The sequence below is a fragment of the Salmo trutta genome, chromosome 22, assembly GCF_901001165.1.
Source record: "Salmo trutta chromosome 22, fSalTru1.1, whole genome shotgun sequence".
NCBI classification, from domain to species: domain Eukaryota; kingdom Metazoa; phylum Chordata; class Actinopteri; order Salmoniformes; family Salmonidae; genus Salmo; species Salmo trutta.
This window is the reverse complement of record NC_042978.1, coordinates 45,638,495-45,660,352: the sequence shown is the minus strand read 5'-3', so window position 1 is coordinate 45,660,352 and position 21,858 is coordinate 45,638,495. Positions and strand designations below refer to the sequence as shown.

Sequence of the window (21,858 nt, the reverse complement as noted above, 5' to 3'; positions counted from 1 at the left end):
TGTGTGTGTGTGTGTGTGTGTGTGTGTGTGTGTGTTTGCATGCATGCGTGAGTTGAATCCTTGCCATTGTTCCATCCTGTAGGTTTGTTTGTGTGTATATGGCAATCCGCAGGGCCTATACAGTACCATTGTGGTTTTGGAGACGGTAAGAGACAGCACCACACCAACATCAACTGTCTGTCTGTCTGTCTGTCTGTCTGTCTGTCTGTCTGTCTGTCTGTCTGTCTGTCTGTCTGTCTGTCTGTCTGTCTGTCTGTCTGTCTGTCTGTCTGTCTGTCTGAAACAGTCTTGTTATGGTTCCCTCAGGGTGTGGACTGGAAGGGTCTCTTTCTCTGTCTCTACTTGGACGTCATGTCCTCTGTCATTCTGTTTTTAACCTCTTCTATTAAAGTATGTCTGGAACATGTAGCCGGTAGTCTGCCTTGTCTGAAACCAACAGAACAATCTATGTAGTTAATAAGAAACCAAACACTCACTCTCTCTTTCTCCTTTATCTCTCCCCCAACTTTCCCTCTCTCACTCCTCCCCCTGTCCCTCTCCATCCCTTCCTCCCTCTTCTTCCTGTCCCTCTCCATCCCTCCCTCCCTCCCTCCTCCTACTGTCCCTCGCCATCCCTCCCTCCCTCCCCCTGTCCCTCTCCATCCCTCCTTCCCTCCTCCTACTGTCCCTCGCCATCCCTACCTCACTCCCCCTTTCCCTCTCCCTCCCTCCCACCTCCCCCTGTCCCACTCCATCCCTCCCTCTTCCTTCTGTCCCTCTCCATCCCTCCCTCCCTCCTCCCCCTGTCCCTCTCCCTCCCTCCCTCCCTCTTCCTCCTGTCCCTCTCCACCCCTCCCTCCCTCCTCCCCCTGTCCCTCTCAATCCCACCCTCCCTCCTCCCCCTGTCCCTCTCCCTCCCTCCTCCTCATCCCTCTCCATCTCTCCCTCCCTCCTCCCCCTGTCCCTCTCCCTCCCTCCTCCCCATCCCTCTCCCTCCCTCCCTCTTCCTCCTGTCCCTCTCCATCCCTCCCTCCCTCCCTCCTCCCCCTGTCCCTCTCAATCCCACCCTCCCTCCTCCCCTGTCCCTCTCCCTCCCTCCTCCCCCGTCCCTCTCCATCCCTCCCTCCCTCCTCCCCCTGTCCCTCTCCATCCCTCCTCCCCTGTCCATACCTCCATCGACCCCTTTCCACCCCTCCTCCCCCTGTCCCTCTCCATCCCTCCTCCCCTGTCCCTTCCTCCATCTACACCTCTCTATCCCTCCTCCTCCCCATCCCTCCGTCTCTCCATCCATCTACCCCTCTCCATCCTTCCATTCCTCCTCCCCGTCCCTCTCCATCCCTCCTCCCCTGTCACTCTCTATCCCTCCATCCCTCCATCCCTCCTCCCCTGTCCCTCTCCATTCCTCCATCCCTCCTCCCCCTGTACCTCCCCCCATTTAACCCTTTCCCTCCCTCCTCCCCCTGTCCCTCCCTCAGAAGCATCATGAGTGTGTGACCAGTTGGGAGTTCTTGGTGTCTCTGAGGTCAGGGAAGCAGGGGGACTGCCCCCCTCCCCAGCGAGCCATGGGATTTGCTGCCGCCTGCGTGGAGAGCTGCTCCGCTGACAAACACTGCTCTGCCTCCAAGAAGTGCTGCTCCAATGGCTGCGGACACACCTGCCAGGCTCCAGCCAATCTCTATAAAGGTAAGTCCCACTATATCCACGTTGTATACATGTTTATTTTAATCAATATATACAGAGTGTGTGTGTTAAGACAAAAGGGGGGGTGTTAAGACAGAAGGGTTGTGTGTGTGTGTTGGTGTTAAGACATAAGGGGTGTGTGTGTGTGTTAAGATAGAAGGGGGGATTAAGACAGAAGGGGGGATTAAGACAGAAGGGGGGGTGTTAAGACAGAAGGGGGGTGTTAAGACAGAAGGGGGGTGTTAAGACAGAAGGGGTGTGTGTGTGTTAAGACAGAAGGGGTGTGTGTGTGTGTGTTAAGATAGCAGGGGGGTGTTAAGACAGAAGGGGGGTGTTAAGACAGAAGGGGTGTGTGTGTTAAAACAGAAGGGGGTTGTTAAGACAGAAGGGGTGCGTGTGTTTGTGTTAAGACGGAAGGGGGGGTGTTAAGATAGAAGGAGGGGTGTTAAGACAGAAGGGGGTTGTTAAGACAGAAGGGGGGTTAAGGCAGAAGGGGTGGGTGTGTGTGTGTTAAGATAGAAGGGAGTTGTTAAGACAGAAGGGGTGGGTGTTAAGACATAAGGGGTGTGTGTGTTAAGACAGAAGCAGTCTGTGTGTTTGTGTTAAGAGGGAGGGGGGGTGTTAAAACAGAAGTGGTGTGTGTGTTAAAACAGAAGGGGTGTGTGTGTTAAAACAGAAGGGGGGTGTCAAGACAGAAGGGGGGTTAAGGCAGAAGGGGTGGGTGTGTGTTAAGATAGAAGGGGGTGTTAAGACACACACACACACCCCTTCTATCTTAACACCAGAAAGACCTGTGTTGATACAGAATGGGGGGTTAAGACAGAAGGGGGTGTTAAGACAGAAGGGGTTTGTGTGTTAAGACAGAGGGAGGGTGTTAAGACAGAAGGGGTGTGTTAAGACAGAAGGGGTGTGTGTTAAGACAGAAGGGGGGGTGTTAAGACAAAAGGGGTGTGTGTGTTAAGACAGAGGGGGTGTTAAGACAGAGAGGGGGTGTTAAGACAAAAGGGGTGTGGGTGTGTTAAGACAGAAGGGAGTGTTAAGACAGAAGGGGGGTGTTAAGACAGAAGGGGTGTCGGTGTTAAGACAGAAGGGGGTGTTAAGACAGAAGGGGGGTGTTAAGACAGAAGGGGTGTCGGTGTTAAGACAGAGGGGGGGATGTTAAGACAGAAGGGGTGTGTGTTAAGACAGAAGGGATGTGTGTGTGTTAAGATAGAAGGGGGTTGTTAAGACAGAAGGGGGTGTTAAGACATAAGGGGTGTGTTAAGACAGAAGTGGGGTCTTAAGAGAATGGGTGTGTGCATTAAGACAGAAAGGGTGTGTGTGTGTTAAGACAGACGGGGTGGGTGTTCATGTGTGACTCCTTGTTCTCCTCACCTTGACCCATGCAGGCGTACCTCTGAAGCCCAGGAAGGACATATTGTTCCTGGAGGACCAGCAGGGTCAACTGGAGGTCAGATGGATGTCAAAGTTCAATGTGACCATCGAGCCTGTCCTCTACATCCTGCAGCGCAGGTGGAACCACGGAATACACCCCAGCGAGGACGACGCCTCGCTCTGGCACACCGTCATCATGGTAACAACCCCCGACCCCCGCAGTTTTTTTTTGTTTCTTTGGGGGGGGGGGGGTTTACCTCAAAGTAAATGAAGTGAAGCCCAACCGAGGTCTTCCAAAGATATTCAGTCACTTTTGGAACTGTTTGTGTCTATGTATTACTGAAAACCAACTCATGTCAGCACTAAAGCCTTCATCAAGGTGCTAAACTGTCTAGCCTTTCAAACTGCTCTCTCACCACCCATGCCAGTCTAAACTAGCCTGTGTGTGTATGTACGCCCACGTGTGTGTGTGTGTGTGTGTGTGTGTGTGTGTGTGTGTGTGTGTGTGTGTGTGTGTGTGTGTGTGTGTGTGTGTGTGTGTGTGTGTGCACGTGTGTATGTGTGTGTGTGTGTGTGTGCCCGCGCGCATGCATGTGTGTTTCTGTCTGTGTCTACAGTGTGTGTGGTGTAGGCTGAGGTTAGATAAATAACCCAAGCTTTAGGAGGGACCACAGCCAGTCATGGTTTTTGCACTGTTGAGCCCTGTCTGACTAAAGGTCCTCATTATGGTATTAGATGGCTGTGTGGAGGCAGACTCCCATTAGCCTCAGTTACATCATGAGGCCTGGAAAACATGGAGGAACTTAACAAGGGAGGCGTTCAACACACAGTGTAGTTCAGAAGAAGGAATGCTGTACTCTCTACTCCAAACTCCATCAAATAGCATATTTATTTGACAAGTGATTCAACACACTCATGTTCATACAGACACACAAACACTGCATGGATTAGAGCTGTACTGGAGTCAGTGGATTAGAGTTGTACTGGAGTCAGTGGATTAGAGTTGTACTGGAGTCAGTGGATTAGAGTTGTACTGGAGTCAGTGGATTAGAGTTGTACTGGAGTCAGTGGATTAGAGCTGTACTGGAGTCAGTGGATTAGAGCTGTACTGGAGTCAGTGGATTAGAGTTGTACTGGAGTCAGTGGATTAGAGTTGTACTGGAGTCAGTGGATTAGAGTTGTACTGGAGTCAGTGGATTAGAGTTGTACTGGAGTCAGTGGATTAGAGTTGTACTGGAGTCAGTGAATTAGAGCTGTACTGGAGTCAGTGGATTAGAGCTGTACTGGAGTCAGTGGATTAGAGCTGTACTGGAGTCAGTGGATTAGAGTTGTACTGGAGTCAGTGAATTAGAGCTGTACTGGAGTCAGTGAATTAGAGCTGTACTGGAGTCAGTGGATTAGAGCTGTACTGGAGTCAGTGGATTAGAGCTGTACTGGAGTCAGTGGATTAGAGCTGTACTGGAGTCAGTGGATTAGAGCTGTACTGGAGTCAGTGGATTAGAGCTGTACTGGAGTCAGTGGATTAGAGTTGTACTGGAGTCAGTGAATTAGAGCTGTACTGGAGTCAGTGGATTAGAGCTGTACTGGAGTCAGTGGATTAGAGCTGTACTGGAGTCAGTGGATTAGAGCTGTACTGGAGTCAGTGGATTAGAGCTGTACTGGAGTCAGTGGATTAGAGTTGTACTGGAGTCAGTGAATTAGAGCTGTACTGGAGTCAGTGGATTAGAGCTGTACTGGAGTCAGTGGATTAGAGCTGTACTGGAGTCAGTGGATTAGAACTGTACTGAGTCAGTGGATTAGAGCTGTACTGGAGTCAGTGGATTAGAGTTGTACTGGAGTCAGTGGATTAGAGTTGTACTGAGTCAGTGGATTAGAGCTGTACTGGAGTCAGTGGATTAGAGCTGTACTGGAGTCAGTGGATTAGAGTTGTACTGGAGTCAGTGGATTAGAGTTGTACTGGAGTCAGTGGATTAGAGCTGTACTGGAGTCAGTGGATTAGAGTTGTACTGGAGTCAGTGGATTAGAGTTGTACTGGAGTCAGTGGATTAGAGTTGTACTGGAGTCAGTGGATTAGAGCTGTACTGAAGTCAGTGGATTAGAGCTGTACTGGAGTCAGTGGATTAGAGCTGTACTGGAGTCAGTGGATTAGAGCTGTACTGGAGTCAGTGGATTAGAGCTGTACTGGAGTCAGTGGATTAGAGTTGTACTGGAGTCAGTGGATTAGAGCTGTACTGGAGTAAATGGAATAGAGCTGTACTGGAGTCAGTGGATTAGAGCTGTACTAGAGTCAGTGAATTAGAGCTGTACTGGAGTCAGTGGATTAGAGCTGTACTGGAGTCAGTGGATTAGAGCTGTACTGGAGTCAGTGGATTAGAGTTGTACTGGAGTCAGTGGATTAGAGCTGTACTGGAGTCATTGGATTAGAGCTGTACTGGAGTCAGTGGAATAGATCTGTACTGGAGTCAGTGGATTAGATCTGTACTGGAGTCAGTGGATTAGATCTGTACTGGAGTCAGTGGATTAGAGCTGTACTGGAGTCAGTGGATTAGAGCTGTACTGGAGTCAGTGGAATAGAGCTGTACTGGAGTCAGTGGAATAGAGCTGTACTGGAGTCAGTGAATTAGAGCTGTACTGGAGTCAGTGGATTAGAGCTGCACTGGAGTCAGTGGATTAGAGCTGTACTGGAGTCAGTGGATTAGAGTTGTACTGGAGTCAGTGGATTAGAGTTGTACTGGAGTCAGTGGATTAGAGTTGTACTGGAGTCAGTGGATTAGAGTTGTACTGGAGTCAGTGGATTAGAGTTGTACTGGAGTCAGTGGATTAGAGTTGTACTGGAGTCAGTGAATTAGAGCTGTACTGGAGTCAGTGGATTAGAGCTGTACTGGAGTCAGTGGATTAGAGCTGTACTGGAGTCAGTGGATTAGAGTTGTACTGGAGTCAGTGAATTAGAGCTGTACTGGAGTCAGTGAATTAGAGCTGTACTGGAGTCAGTGGATTAGAGCTGTACTGGAGTCAGTGGATTAGAGCTGTACTGGAGTCAGTGGATTAGAGCTGTACTGGAGTCAGTGGATTAATGCTGTACTGGAGTCAGTGGATTAGAGCTGTACTGGAGTCAGTGGATTAGAGTTGTACTGGAGTCAGTGGATTAGAGCTGTACTGGAGTCAGTGGATTAGAGCTGTACTGGAGTCAGTGGATTAGAGCTGTACTGGAGTCAGTGGATTAGAGCTGTACTGGAGTCAGTGGATTAGAGCTGTACTGGAGTCAGTGGATTAGAGTTGTACTGGAGTCAGTGAATTAGAGCTGAACTGGAGTCAGTGAATTAGAGCTGTACTGGAGTCAGTGGATTAGAGCTGTACTGGAGTCAGTGGATTAGAGCTGTACTGGAGTCAGTGGATTAGAGCTGTACTGGAGTCAGTGGATTAGAGTTGTACTGGAGTCAGTGGATTAGAGTTGTACTGGAGTCAGTGGATTAGAGTTGTACTGGAGTCAGTGGATTAGAGCTGTACTGGAGTCAGTGGATTAGCTGTACTGGAGTCAGTGGATTAGAGTTGTACTGGAGTCAGTGGATTAGAGTTGTACTGGAGTCAGTGGATTAGAGCTTTACTGGAGTCAGTGGATTAGAGTTGTACTGGAGTCAGTGGATTAGAGTTGTACTGGAGTCAGTGGATTAGAGTTGTACTGGAGTCAGTGGATTAGAGCTGTACTGGAGTCAGTGGATTAGAGCTGTACTGGAGTCAGTGAATTAGAGCTGTACTGGAGTCAGTGGATTAGAGCTGTACTGGAGTCAGTGGATTAGAGCTGTACTGGAGTCAGTGAATTAGAGTTGTACTGGAGTCAGTGGATTAGAGTTGTACTGGAGTCAGTAGATTAGAGTTGTACTGGAGTCAGTGGATTAGAGCTGTACTGGAGTCAATGGAATAGAGCTGTACTGGAGTCAGTGGATTAGAGCTGTACTGGAGTCAGTGGATTAGAGCTGTACTAGAGTCAGTGAATTAGAGCTGTACTGGAGTCAGTGGATTAGAGCTGTACTGGAGTCAGTGGATTAGAGTTGTAATGGAGTCAGTGGAATAGATCTGTACTGGAGTCAGTGGATTAGATCTGTACTGGAGTCAGTGGATTAGAGCTGTACTGGAGTCAGTGGATTAGAGCTGTACTGGAGTCAGTGGATTAGAGCTGTACTGGAGTCAGTGGAATAGAGCTGTACTGGAGTCAGTGGAATAGAGCTGTACTGGAGTCAGTGAATTAGAGCTGTACTGGAGTCAGTGGATTAGAGCTGCACTGGAGTCAGTGGATTAGAGCTGTACTGGAGTCAGTGGATTAGAGCTGTACTGGAGTCAGTGGATTAGAGCTGTACTGGAGTCAGTGGATTAGAGCTGTACTGGAATCAGTGGATTAGAGCTGTACTGGAATCAGTGGATTAGAGCTGTACTGGAGTCAGTGGATTAGAGCTGTACTGGAGTCAGTGGATTAGAGCTGTACTGGAGTCAGTGGATTAGAGCTGTACTGGAGTCAGTGGATTAGAGCTGTACTGGAGTCAGTGGATTAGAGCTGTACTGGAGTCAGTGGATTAGAGTTGTACTGGAGTCAGTGAATTAGAGCTGTACTGGAGTCAGTGAATTAGAGCTGTACTGGAGTCAGTGGATTAGAGCTGTACTGGAGTCAGTGGATTAGAGCTGTACTGGAGTCAGTGGATTAGAGCTGTACTGGAGTCAGTGGATTAGAGTTGTACTGGAGTCAGTGAATTAGAGCTGTACTGGAGTCAGTGGATTAGAGCTGTACTGAAGTCAGTGGATTAGAGCTGTACTGGAGTCAGTGGATTAGAGCTGTACTGGAGTCAGTGGATTAGAGTTGTACTGGAGTCAGTGGATTAGAGTTGTACTGGAGTCAGTGGATTAGAGTTGTACTGGAGTCAGTGGATTAGAGTTGTACTGGAGTCAGTGGATTAGAGTTGTACTGGAGTCAGTGGATTAGAGTTGTACTGGAGTCAGTGGATTAGAGCTGTACTGGAGTCAGTGAATTAGAGTTGTACTGGAGTCAGTGGATTAGAGCTGTACTGGAGTCAGTGGATTAGAGTTGTACTGGAGTCAGTGGATTAGAGCTGTACTGGAGTCAATGGAATAGAGCTGTACTGGAGTCAGTGGATTAGAGCTGTACTGGAGTCAGTGGATTAGAGCTGTACTAGAGTCAGTGAATTAGAGCTGTACTGGAGTCAGTGGATTAGAGCTGCACTGGAGTCAGTGGATTAGAGTTGTACTGGAGTCAGTGGATTAGAGCTGTACTGGAGTCAGTGGATTAGAGTTGTACTGGAGTCAGTGGATTAGAGTTGTACTGGAGTCAGTGGATTAGAGCTGTACTGGAGTCAGTGGATTAGAGCTGTACTGGAGTCAGTGGATTAGAGTTGTACTGGAGTCAGTGGATTAGAGTTGTACTGGAGTCAGTGGATTAGAGCTTTACTGGAGTCAGTGGATTAGAGTTGTACTGGAGTCAGTGGATTAGAGTTGTACTGGAGTCAGTGGATTAGAGTTGTACTGGAGTCAGTGGATTAGAGCTGTACTGGAGTCAGTGGATTAGAGCTGTACTGGAGTCAGTGAATTAGAGCTGTACTGGAGTCAGTGGATTAGAGCTGTACTGGAGTCAGTGGATTAGAGCTGTACTGGAGTCAGTGAATTAGAGTTGTACTGGAGTCAGTGGATTAGAGTTGTACTGGAGTCAGTAGATTAGAGTTGTACTGGAGTCAGTGGATTAGAGCTGTACTGGAGTCAATGGAATAGAGCTGTACTGGAGTCAGTGGATTAGAGCTGTACTGGAGTCAGTGGATTAGAGCTGTACTAGAGTCAGTGAATTAGAGCTGTACTGGAGTCAGTGGATTAGAGCTGTACTGGAGTCAGTGGATTAGAGTTGTACTGGAGTCAGTGGAATAGATCTGTACTGGAGTCAGTGGATTAGATCTGTACTGGAGTCAGTGGATTAGAGCTGTACTGGAGTCAGTGGATTAGAGCTGTACTGGAGTCAGTGGATTAGCAGCTGTACTGGAGTCAGTGGAATAGAGCTGTACTGGAGTCAGTGGAATAGAGCTGTACTGGAGTCAGTGAATTAGAGCTGTACTGGAGTCAGTGGATTAGAGCTGCACTGGAGTCAGTGGATTAGAGCTGTACTGGAGTCAGTGGATTAGAGCTGTACTGAGTCAGTGGATTAGAGCTGTACTGGAGTCAGTGGATTAGAGCTGTACTGGAATCAGTGGATTAGAGCTGTACTGGAATCAGTGGATTAGAGCTGTACTGGAGTCAGTGGATTAGAGCTGTACTGGAGTCAGTGGATTAGAGCTGTACTGGAGTCAGTGGATTAGAGCTGTACTGGAGTCAGTGGATTAGAGCTGTACTGGAGTCAGTGGATTAGAGCTGTACTGGAGTCAGTGGATTAGAGTTGTACTGGAGTCAGTGATTAGAGCTGTACTGGAGTCAGTGAATTAGAGCTGTACTGGAGTCAGTGGATTAGAGGAAGCTGTACTGGAGTCAGTGGATTAGATTAAGCTTGAGTCAGTGGATTAGAGTTGTACTGGAGTCAGTGAATTAGAGCTGTACTGGAGTCAGTGGATTAGAGCTGTACTGAAGTCAGTGGATTAGAGCTGTACTGGAGTCAGTGGATTAGAGCTGTACTGGAGTCAGTGGATTAGAGTTGTACTGGAGTCAGTGGATTAGAGTTGTACTGGAGTCAGTGGATTAGAGTTGTACTGGAGTCAGTGGATTAGAGTTGTACTGGAGTCAGTGGATTAGAGTTGTACTGGAGTCAGTGGATTAGAGTTGTACTGGAGTCAGTGGATTAGAGCTGTACTGGAGTCAGTGAATTAGAGTTGTACTGGAGTCAGTGGATTAGAGCTGTACTGGAGTCAGTGGATTAGAGTGTACTGGAGTCAGTGGATTAGAGCTGTACTGGAGTCAATGGAATAGAGCTGTACTGGAGTCAGTGGATTAGAGCTGTACTGGAGTCAGTGGATTAGAGCTGTACTAGAGTCAGTGAATTAGAGCTGTACTGGAGTCAGTGGATTAGAGCTGCACTGGAGTCAGTGGATTAGAGTTGTACTGGAGTCAGTGGATTAGAGCTGTACTGGAGTCATTGGATTAGAGCTGTACTGGAGTCAGTGCAATAGATCTGTACTGGAGTCAGTGGATTAGAGTTGTACTGGAGTCAGTGGATTAGAGTTGTACTGGAGTCAGTGGATTAGAGCTGTACTGGAGTCAGTGGAATAGAGCTGTACTGGAGTCAGTGGAATAGAGCTGTACTGGAGTCAGTGAATTAGAGCTGTACTGGAGTCAGTGGATTAGAGCTGCACTGGAGTCAGTGGATTAGAGCTGTACTGGAGTCAGTGGATTAGAGCTGTACTGGAATCAGTGGATAAGAGCTGTACTGGAGTCAGTGGATTAGAGCTGTACTGGAGTCAGTGGATTAGAGTTGTACTGGAGTCAGTGGATTAGAGTTGTACTGGAGTCAGTGGATTAGAGTTGTACTGGAGTCAGTGGATTAGAGTTGTACTGGAGTCAGTGGATTAGAGTTGTACTGGAGTCAGTGGATTAGAGTTGTACTGGAGTCAGTGGATTAGAGCTGTACTGGAGTCAGTGAATTAGAGTTGTACTGGAGTCAGTGGATTAGAGCTGTACTGGAGTCAGTGGATTAGAGTTGTACTGGAGTCAGTGGATTAGAGCTGTACTGGAGTCAGTGGAATAGAGCTGTACTGGAGTCAGTGGATTAGAGCTGTACTGGAGTCAGTGGATTAGAGCTGTACTGGAGTCAGTGGATTAGAACTGTACTGGAGTCAGTGGATTAGAGTTGTACTGGAGTCAGTGAATTAGATCTGTACTGGAGTCAGTGGATTAGAGCTGTACTGGAGTCAGTGGATTAGAGCTGTACTGGAGTCAGTGGATTAGAGCTGTACTGGAGTCAGTGGATTAGAGTTGTACTGGAATCAGTGGAAGAGAACTGTACTGGAGTCAGTGGATTAGAGCTGTACTGGAATCAGTGGATTAGAGCTGTACTGGAATCAGTGGAAGAGAACTGTACTGGAGTCAGTGGAAGTATGCAGTAGGTCTACTCTATATTCTGTTAAAGGATACTACCTGAAACACCATACAGGGAAACACAGGGAGAGATTCTATGACCATGTTACTCTGCAGTAATACTACTGGCTCTATTGTATGGAATTGAACTCTTTCAATGCTCCACTCTGGTTCTTCATTGCTTAAATCCCACAACTCCCTCCCTCCCTTCCATCCCTCCCTTCTATCCATCCATCCATCCCTCCCCTCCCCTCCATCCCTCCCTCCCTCCATCCATCCATCCCTCCCTTCCATCCCTCCCTTCCATCCCTCCCTCCCTCCCTCCCTTCTATCCATCCATCCATCCATCCCTCCCTCCCTCCCCTCCATCCCTCCCTTCCATCCCTCCCCTCCATCCGTCCGTCCATCCCTCCCTCCCTCCCTCCCTCCCTCCTATCCATCCATCCATCCCTCCCTCCCCTCCATCCCTCCCTCCCTCCCTCCCTTCCCTCCCTCCCTCCCTCCCTTCTATCCATCCATCCATCCCTCCCTCTCCTCCATCCCTCCCTTCCATCCCTCCCCTCCATCCGTCCGTCCATCCATCCATCCCTCCCTCCCTTCTATCCATCCATCCCTCCCTCCCTCCCTCCCTTCCATCCCTCCCTCCCTCCCTCCCTTCCATCCATCCCTCCCTCCCTCCCTCCCTCCCCTCCATCCATCCCTCCCTCCATCCCTCCCTCCCTCCCTCCATCCCTCCCTCCCTCCCCTCCATCCATCCCTCCCTCCCTCCATCCCTCCCTCCCTCCCTCCCTCCCTCCCTCCCTCCCTCCCTCCCTCCCTTCCATCCATCCCTCCCTCCCTCCCCTCCATCCCTCCCTCCATCCATCCCTCCCTCCCTCCCCTCCCCTCCCTCCCATCCATCCGTCCGTCCATCCATCCATCCCTCCCTCCCCTCCGTCCGTCCATTCATCCATCCCTCCCATCTGTCCTTCCATCCATCCCTCCCACCCTCCCTCCCTCCCTTCCTCCCTCCCTCCCTCCCTCCCTCCCTCCCTCCCATCCATCCGTCCATCCATCCATCCATCCCTCCCTCCCCTCCATCCGTCCATCCATCCATCCATCCATCCCTCCCTCCCTCCCTCCCTCCCTCCCTCCCTCCCTTCCATCCATCCCCAGATTCAGTGCATTTCAGTTCCAGGCCTCGGGTCTGTCCATGGATCCTCACAGGGAGGCCCATAGCCCTACCAGCACTAACGACACATCACACTGATGTGATGAAGAATCAAGATGAACTCAACGATTCAATAATGATTCAATGAATCACTCAGAGAAAATAACTGCTCTTAGCCATGAAGATGTTGTGTGTCACTAGCACCACTTGAAGAACTGAACAGTCTGGATCTCATCCATTGACTGGTGGGAGGGGAAAGTCTATCTGTCAACTAACTCAGTTCCAATCCAGGTCTAGCTGCAGGTAGAGTGCCTGTCAACACTGCAGTTCTACAGAGATATCTCCCTCTCTTCGCAGTCTGAGTGATTCTTAGCTGATGTTGATGTAAATCTAATCCAACATCCAGGGGCCTGTTCCAATACTCAGTGGTGTAAAGTACTTAAGTAAAAATACTTGAAAGTACTACTTAAGTCGTTTTTCGGGGTATCTGTACTTTACTTTACTATTTATATTTTTGACAACTTTGACTTCACTATATTCCTAAAGAAAATAATGTACTTTTTACTCCATATATTTTCCCTGTCACTCAAAAGTACTCGTTACATTTTGAATGCTTAGCAGGACAGGAAAATTGTCTAATTCACACACTTATCAAGAGAACATCCCTGGTCATCCCTACTGCCTCTGATCTGGTGGACTCACTAAACAGAGAACATCCCTGGTCATCCCTACTGCCTCTGATCTGGTGGACTCACTAAACAGAGAACATCCCTGGTCATCCCTACTGCCTCTGATCTGGTGGACTCACTAAACAGAGAACATCCCTGGTCATCCCTACTGCCTCTGATCTGGTGGACTCACTAAACAGAGAACATCCCTGGTCATCCCTACTGCCTCTGATCTGGTGGACTCACTAAACAGAGAACATCCCTGGTCATCCCTACTGCCTCTGATCTGGAGGACTCACTAAACAGAGAACATCCCTGGTCATCCCTACTGCCTCTGATCTGGAGGACTCACTAAACAGAGAACATCCCTGGTCATCTCTACTGCCTCTGATCTGGTGGACTCACTAAACAGAGAACATCCCTGGTCATCTCTACTGCCTCTGATCTGGTGGACTCACTAAACAGAGAACATCCCTGGTCATCCCTACTGCCTCTGATCTGGTGGACTCACTACACACATGCTTAGTTTGTAAATGATGTCTGAGTGTTGGAGTGTGTCCATGGCTATCAGTAAATTAATTGGGTACTTTTTCCACCACTGCTAATACTTTATAAATTCATCCTTATCTTCCTTTCTGATTCCCTTCCTTGTGTTTGATCCAGGGGCCTGTTCTAATACTTTATAAATGCATAATTCCTTCCCTGCTTTCACCTTTTCAATTGTGTTGGATCAGTGATAAGCTTACTCCCAGTAAGGGAGCAGGGTAGGATGCATTTGAAAGGTTTGAACTTGAACAGGGTCAATATGGGGTAATATTATCTGACCTCTGACCTCTAATCCCCTGTAGACGATGGAGGACCGAGCGGTGCTGAAGGACATCCGTCCCCACAGGTGGTACCAGTTTAGGGTGAGCGCTGTCAACAGCCAGGGCACCCGCGGTTTCACAACCCCCAGCAAACACTTCTTCTCAACCCGAGGTAAGAGCACTACATCGGCACCTTTCAACAGACTCGTTCTGGTCACCAAGTCATCTTCACTAAGTTTTAACAAGATGAAAGTCTTTGTCACAGAGTGTGAGCGCTTCAGCTCCACTATGACCGTTTTCAATTATCTATTCAAAAGTGCTTATCTCAGTGTAATTCTGTTACAATATGTACACACACACACACACACACACACACACACACACACACACACACACACACACACACACACACACACACACACACACACACACTCAATACTCAGTCTCTGTGTGATCTGGCTTGCCCTGCCTGTCAGATGTTTTCCGTGTTCTGAAGCGTTAGAGAGAGATGTTCTGTTCTGGCAGAAATAAACCCTTTCCACAGCTGCAGTAAACAAATGTTTCCGAGCCAGGAGGAGGTTGTCTGTCCCTCTTGGCTGTCCTCTACACAGAATATGAGATGTCAGCCCAGGTCAGCAGACAGGAACAACTTTATTTAATTTATTTATTCAGAGATGAATCCATCTCCTCTCTCCGATGTTTTGGAGGACAGGGCGCTCCCGACCGCTGTGAGGTGTGTGTGTGTGTGTGTGTGTGTGTGTGTGTGTGTGTGTGTGTGTGTGTGTGTGTGTGTGTGTGTGTGTGTGTGTGTAATGTATAAGTGGGTATCAGCACACACATGCCAATCAGCACACACTCAAACGTATGTGTGCTGATTGGCATGTGTTAAATCCACGCCCATTCTCCCTCTGAAGGAGCCCAAAAATATAATGGTTAGCAGACTGAGGTAATGGGAATCCATTGCCAGGAATGGCTTCAGCCAAAGTAATTTATTTTAGGAATTACCCGCATTTGGTGTGAGTTCATGAGGCGGAAAGAAAAATATGCTATCTGGGCTGAGCTGGCCGACAGTGTCCTTGGTTGGTCGGCCAACAGTGTCCTTGGTTGGTGGGCCGACAGTGTCCTTGGTTGGTCGGCCAACAGTGTCCTTGGTTGGTGGGCCGACAGTGTCCTTGGTTGGTGGGCCGAAAGTGTCCTTGGTTGGTGGGCCGACAGTGTCCTTGGTTGGTGGGCCGACAGTGTCCTTGGTTGGTGGGCCGACAGTGTCCTTGGCTGGTGGCCGACAGTGTCCTTGGCTGTGTCCGACAGTGTTCTTGGCTGGTGGCCTACGGTGTCCTTGCCTGGTGGGCCAATGCCAGGAATGGCTCCAGCCAAAGTAATTTATTTTAGGAATTACCCGCATTTGGTGTGAGTTCATGACGCAGAAAGAAAAATATGCTATCTGGGCTGAGCTGGCCGACAGTGTCCTTGGTTGGTGGGCCGACAGTGTCCTTGGTTGGTGGGCCGACAGTGTCCTTGGTTGGTGGGCCGACAGTGTCCTTGGTTGGTGGGCCGACAGTGTCCTTGGTTGATGGGCCGACAGTGTCCTTGGTTGATGGGCCGACAGTGTCCTTGGCTGGGCTGGCCGACAGTGTCCTTGGCTGGGCTGGCCGACAGTGTCCTTGGCCGGAGGGCAGACAGTGTCCTTGGCTGGTGGGCCGACAGTGTTCTTGGTTGATGGCCGATAGTGTCCTTGGCCGGGCTGGCCGACAGTGTCCTTGGCCAGTGGGCCGACAGTGTCCTTGGCTGGTGGCCGACAGTGTCCTTGGCTGTGTCCGATAGTGTTCTTGGCTGTTGGCCTAGAGTGTCCTTGCCTGGCGGGCCGACATTGTCCTTGACTGATGGGCCAACAGTGTCCTTGACTGGTGGGCTGGCCAACGGTGTCCTTGGCGGGGTGGCCGATAGCGTCCTTGGCCGGGCTGGCCGACAGTGTCCTTGGCCAGTGGGCCGACAGTGTCCTTGGCTGGTGGCCGACAGTGTCCTTGGCTGTGTCCGACAGTGTTCTTGGCTGGTGGCCTACAGTGTCCTTGCCTGGCGGGCCGACATTGTCCTTGACTGATGGGACAACAGTGTCCTTGACTGGTGGGCTGGCCAACGGTGTCCTTGGCTGGGCTAGCCGACGGTGTCCTTGGCTGGGCTGGCAGAAGGTGTCCTTGGCTGGGCTGGCCGACAGTGTCCTTGGCTGAACTGGCCCGACAGTGTCCTTGGCTGAACTGGCCCGACAGTGTCCTTGGCTGGTGGACCGACAGTGTCCTTGGCTGGTGGACCGACATAGTCCTTGGCTAGTGGCCGACAGTGTCCTTGGCTAGTGGCCGACAGTGTCCTTGGCTAGTGGCCGACAGTGTCCTTGGCTAGTGGCCGACAGTGTCCTTGGCTAGTGGCCGACAGTGTCCTTGGCTAGTGGCCGACAGTGTCCTTGGCTAGTGGCCGACAGTGTCCTTGCTTGGTAAGTCGACAGTGTCCTTGGCTGGTGGGCCGATAGTGTCCTTCGCTGGTGGGCCGACAGTGTCCTTGGCTGGGCTGGCTGACAGCGTCCTTGGCTGGGCTGGCCGACAGCGTCCTTGGCTGGTGGCCTACAGTATCCTTGGCTGGAAGGGCGACAGTGTCCTTGGCTGGGCTGGCCTAAAGTGTCCTTGGCTGGGCTGGCCTATAGTGTCCTTGGCTGAGCTGGCCAACAGTGTCCTTGACTGGTGGACCGACAGTATCCTTGCCTGGTGGGACGACAGTGTCCTTTGCTGGTGGGCCGACAGTGTCCTTGGCTGGGCTGGCCGACAGTGTACTTGGCTGGGCTGGCCGACAGTGTCCTTGGCTGGCGGGCCAGCCAGCGTCCTTGGCTGCGACCTTGGCTGGGCTGGCTGAAATTGTCCTTGGCTGGGCTGGCCGATAGTGTCCTTGGCTGTTGGACCGACAGTGTCCTTGGCTGGTGGCCGACAGTATCCTTGGTTGGTGGCCGACAGTATCCTTGGCTGGTAGGTCGACAGTGTCCTTGGCTGGTAGGTCGACAGTGTCCTTGGCTGTTGGGCCGATAGTGTCCTTGGCTGGTGGGCCGACAGTGTCCTTGGCTGGGCTGGCCGACAGTGTCCTTGGCTGAGCTGGCCGATAGTGTCCTTGGCTGGTGGACCAACAGTGTCCTTGGCTGGTGGGCCGACAGTGTCCTTGGCTGGGCTGGCCGACAGTGTCCTTGGCTGAGCTGGCCGATAGTGTCCTTTGCTGGTGGGCTGAAATTGTCCTTGGCTGGTGGGCCGACATCGTCCTTGGCTGGTGTGCCGACAGCGTCCTTGGCTGGTGGGCCGACAGTGTCCTTGGCTGGTGGGCCGACAGTGTCCTTGGCTGGTGGGCCGACAGTGTCCTTTGCCGGTGGGCTTAGTGCGATTCGGATGTGTCCCCCACTCAGCATCTTGCTGTGTAGTAGGGCCGGGTAATGTTAGGTTTAAGGCCAATAAGTCTTAACTGCTGTTATTGGCGTGTTTATCCTATCTACCTCATACTGAGAGGAATGGAGGGAGCTATATTGTCACTAAAGTATTGAGTATCCAAACTCCAAACACACAGAGACATTCTTTTCTACCCTCCTCATAACTAGGCTTCTCTGGTATTGTGAAACAATTGTGTTTTCAGATTACAAAATACTGTTTCTCCATATATCCATACTTAACTGTCAGTCACAGAGACGGGTCCTGACTGCTGTACACAGGGGGGCTTTGTGAAAGATAAACACACACACACACATACAGACCCTCTCAGCAAGGACAGAACCCTCCTTATTTCTCCTGTCTGTATTGTGTGTCACCACATATTATCCCAGTTAAAAATCAAATGTTGATTAAAGCAGGGCCAGGGAGAATGCCAGGGGCAGAGGTCACAGTGCAGGAAGCCCAGCAGATGAAAGGTACCCTGGGAGGCTGAATAACCCCAGTGACAGCTCCTCTCTGGTGACCTGAGAGAGAAAAAGAGAGAGAGAGAGGGAGAGCGACGGAGCGAGAGAGACGGCGAGAGAGAGGAAGAGAGAGACGGAGAGAGAGGGAGAGACGGAGAGAGAGAGACGAGAGAGAGGAGGAGAGAGACGAGAGAGAGGAGGAGCGAGACGAGAGAGAGGAGGAGAGAGAGGAGGAGAGAGAGAGATGAGAGAGGAAGAGAGAGAGAGGAGAGAGAGAGATGGAGAGGGAGGAGGAGAGAGAAGGGGAGAGATCAGAAGAGAAAGAGGGAGGTAGAGAACGAGAAGAGAGAGAAGGAGATGGAAAGAGAGAGAGAGAGTAAGAGAGGGAGGGAAGGAGAGAGAGATTGAGAGATGGACAGAGGGAGCCCCCCCTCAATGAGCTGGCCCCTTTGTTATGATTGTGCCCCTGAGCAGGACTGACTTCAGTAGGGCGGAGAGACCCTGAGCAGGACTGACTTCAGTAGGGCAGAGAGACCCTGAGCAGGGCTGACTTCAGTAGGGCAGAGAGACCCTGAGCAGGACTGACTTCAGTAGGGCAGAGAGACCCTGAGCAGGGCTGACTTCAGTAGGGCAGAGACACCAGGGCTGGGAGACCAGGGCAGGGCTGAGCAGGCCTGACTTCAATAGAGCTGGGAGACCAAACAGGAGTGCTTCAGAAGCACTGAGGCAAACTGCTGCTCCAGCTTACCCTATACTACCCTCCCAGGAGTCAGCAGGAACAGTAGTCACCACACGTACGCAAACACACACACACACCAGCTACTCTATATCAAAGCTATATGCGGCTCTAACATGTGGATTAGATAGAACACACAGTCTGGGGTGATGGGAGTCATCTCTGTACCTGGGAATTGTAGTCTTAATGAGAGACAGAGCTAGAGCTGTAGTTTAATGAGACAGAGGTAGTGTTGAAAGTTTATAGACTCATAATGTAGTCAGATTTTTTGTTGAAACTACTTTACATTTCAGATATGACGTCTAAACAGCCAGCTCCAATTTTCATACTTTGATTTTCTGAGCCAAAGAGTGGAATGGAATGAAAGTGACTGCTAATATAGCGGAGTCCCCTTAGAGAATTGCTAATGATTAATTTTATGTTCATAGGCTTTTCCTTAAGATAAATCGACACAGATAGGCTTCGATGTGCCATAGGGCGGTGCACAATTGGCCCAGCGTCGTCCGGGTTTGGCCTGGGGTAGGCCGTCATTGTAAATAACAATTTATTCTGAACTGACTTGCCTAGTTAAATAAAGGATACATTTTTTTTATGTAAAAAGACGGTAGCCAGTGGTTAGTAACAGTGTTTTATTCCTTGGCTCACTGCTGTCTTGTGGAATGCAGTGCACAGCAGCACCTCATCGCTAGCCATAGAGAACGTGTTGACCTGACTAAATAAAGGTTCTATAAAGACAGACATCTCATACCTTTCCCCTGGCCTCTTCTGTCCACCACTGCTCTCAATAAAGACAGAAATCTCATACCTTTCTCCTGGCCTCTTCTGTCCACCACTGCTCTCTCCTCTCCTGTGAAGACACACATGCATGGACGCTCACACACCACAGGAAGGGGAACTACACAGATCAAAGTATTAACAGGAAATGGATCCACCTGAAAAGTGACACCCCATGCCCCGTATTTCAGCCATGTCTATTAATCACCACACTACTATTACACATCTATTACACGCGCACGCACGCACACGCACTCACGCACGCACGCACTAACACACACACACACACAGACAGTTCTCACACACAAACACACACACAGTTGTCACACACACACACACACACACCCTTTCTCAGGCTCAGGTACAGTATATTGCCTTCTTACAAACTCCCTTAAACCTTACAAATGTATTCCCCAAAAGTATTCAGTAAATTCACATTGAAGCATTTTTCTTTAATTTCCAAGTGTTTGGAGGTTTATTTATCTGAGTTCACCTTCCATCTTCGTGGAACATTAGCAGTGAGGAATCTCCTGCCTCAGCAGCACACACAGCTTCCTATACACACCACACCTTACTGTCTCTGACACACACACGCACACACGCACACACACACACACACACACACACACACACACACACACACACACACACACACACACACACACACACACACACACACACACACACACACACACACACACACACACACACACATTTCAGCTTGTATATTATACACTCTTACACCAAACCGTCACACTGTGAATGGACTGGACGTGTTTAGTGTGGAACCTTGCTGAGTTTTGCTGAGCTATTTCAGGGGGCACCTTTTTTTGTGAGTGGAATAAGTGAATGTTAGATTAGAGGACGAGGAAGAGTAGTAGCATATATGTCCGACCTTCAAGAAGACCAAGAACCATGTCGATCAAAGTGCTGGCACTGCATCGCTGCTTCAATAACAAATATAACATTTAGGGGGCAGCAGAGAATTTATTTTCATTGCCGTCTTTTATTTGTAAAAGTACAGTAATCTCTATCTTTTCACAATACCTCTCTTTCACCTCTTCTGTTGTGATATACCTCACTAGCTCAGTGACCTCTCCACCTCTTCTGTTGTGATATACCTCACTAACTCAGTGACCTCTCTTTCACCTCTTCTGTTGTGATATACCTCACTAGCTCAGTGACCTCTCCACCTCTTCTGTTGTGATATACCTCACTAACTCAGTGACCTCTCTACCTCTTCTGTTGTGATATAGCTCACTAACTCAGTGACCTCTCCACCTCTTCTGTTGTGATATACCTCACTAGCTCAGTGACCTCTCCACCTCTTCTGTTGTGATATACCTCACTAGCTCAGTGACCTCTCCACCTCTTCTGTTGTGATATATCTCACTAGCTCAGTGACCTCTCTACCTCTTCTGTTGTGATATACCTCACTAACTCAGTGACCTCTCCACCTCTTCTGTTGTGATATATCTCACTAGCTCAGTGACCTCTCTACCTCTTCTGTTGTGATATACCTCACTAGCTCAGTGACCTCTCTACCTCTTCTGTTGTGATATACCTCACTAACTCAGTGACCTCTCTTTCACCTCTTCTGTTGTGATATACCTCACTAGCTCAGTGACCTCTCCACCTCGTCTGTCGTAATATACCTCACTAGCTCAGTGACCTCTCCACCTCTTCTGTTGTGATATACCTCACTAACTCAGTGACCTCTCCACCTCTTCTGTTGTGATATATCTCACTAGCTCAGTGACCTCTCCACCTCGTCTGTCGTAATATACCTCACTAACTCAGTGACCTCTCCACCTCTTCTGTTGTGATATACCTCACTAGCTCAGTGACCTCTCTACCTCTTCTGTTGTGATATATCTCACTAGCTCAGTGACCTCTCCACCTCGTCTGTCGTAATATACCTCACTAGCTCAGTGACCTCTCCACCTCGTCTGTCGTAATATACCTCACTAGCTCAGTGACCTCTCCACCTCGTCTGTCGTAATATACCTCACTAACTCAGTGACCTCTCCACCTCGTCTGTTGTGATATATCTCACTAGCTCAGTGACCTCTCCACCTCTTCTGTTGTGATATACCTCACTAGCTCAGTGACTTCTCTTTCACCTCTTCTGTTGTGATATACCTCACTAGCTCAGTGATGTTAGAGGATAACAATGAAGAGGTCTAACCATCCCTAATCTCTCTTCCCTCCCAGACCCGTTCCCCCCAGAGGCCCCCCAGAGAGTTCGTGCTGGGAACGAGACCCAGGGGACGGACGGCAGCAGTGTGGGGGTACAGATCCTCTGGGACCCCCCAAAAGAGGGAGATCTTCCTGTTCACCACTACAAGGTCACCTGTAGTGCTCGCCACGCCCTTCGCCCCTCTGCACAGGACAGAAAGGACAACGCCCGGGTCACCCAGGGAGTAAGAGAACACACACACACACACACACACACACACACACATTCTATTTAGCTCGCTCACCTCTGTAACCCTTTGCCTGCAAAAACAATGCACTCATATCTAGTGTAACTGCATGTCCCACTGTGGGGCTGAAGTCCCACTTCTCAGAGGGAGTGTGTGTGTTAATCTCCTGCTGTTTTGTGCAGACTGCAGAAGTCATGCAGGTGCTGTAGGATGTACACAGTTCCACACGCAGCAGCAGCAGCAGCAGCAGCAGCAGCACCTGGGGTTTTAATAAAGTGCTGTCCTCTGGAGTTATTT

The 21,858-nt window shown here is 49.7% G+C and overlaps 1 protein-coding gene across 1 annotated transcript in view; it reads left to right on the top strand.

Annotated features, from left to right (window-relative positions):
- The window catches only part of anos1b (anosmin 1b), a 146,763-nt gene that overhangs the window by 102,073 nt on the left and 22,832 nt on the right, over nucleotides 1–21,858 (top strand). The window contains exons 4-7 of the mRNA XM_029708159.1: nucleotides 1,455–1,662; nucleotides 3,048–3,232; nucleotides 13,752–13,881; nucleotides 21,350–21,558. Coding sequence (XP_029564019.1) covers nucleotides 1,455–1,662; nucleotides 3,048–3,232; nucleotides 13,752–13,881; nucleotides 21,350–21,558 — 732 coding nt within the window. The remainder of the gene's footprint in view (nucleotides 1–1,454; nucleotides 1,663–3,047; nucleotides 3,233–13,751; nucleotides 13,882–21,349; nucleotides 21,559–21,858) is intronic.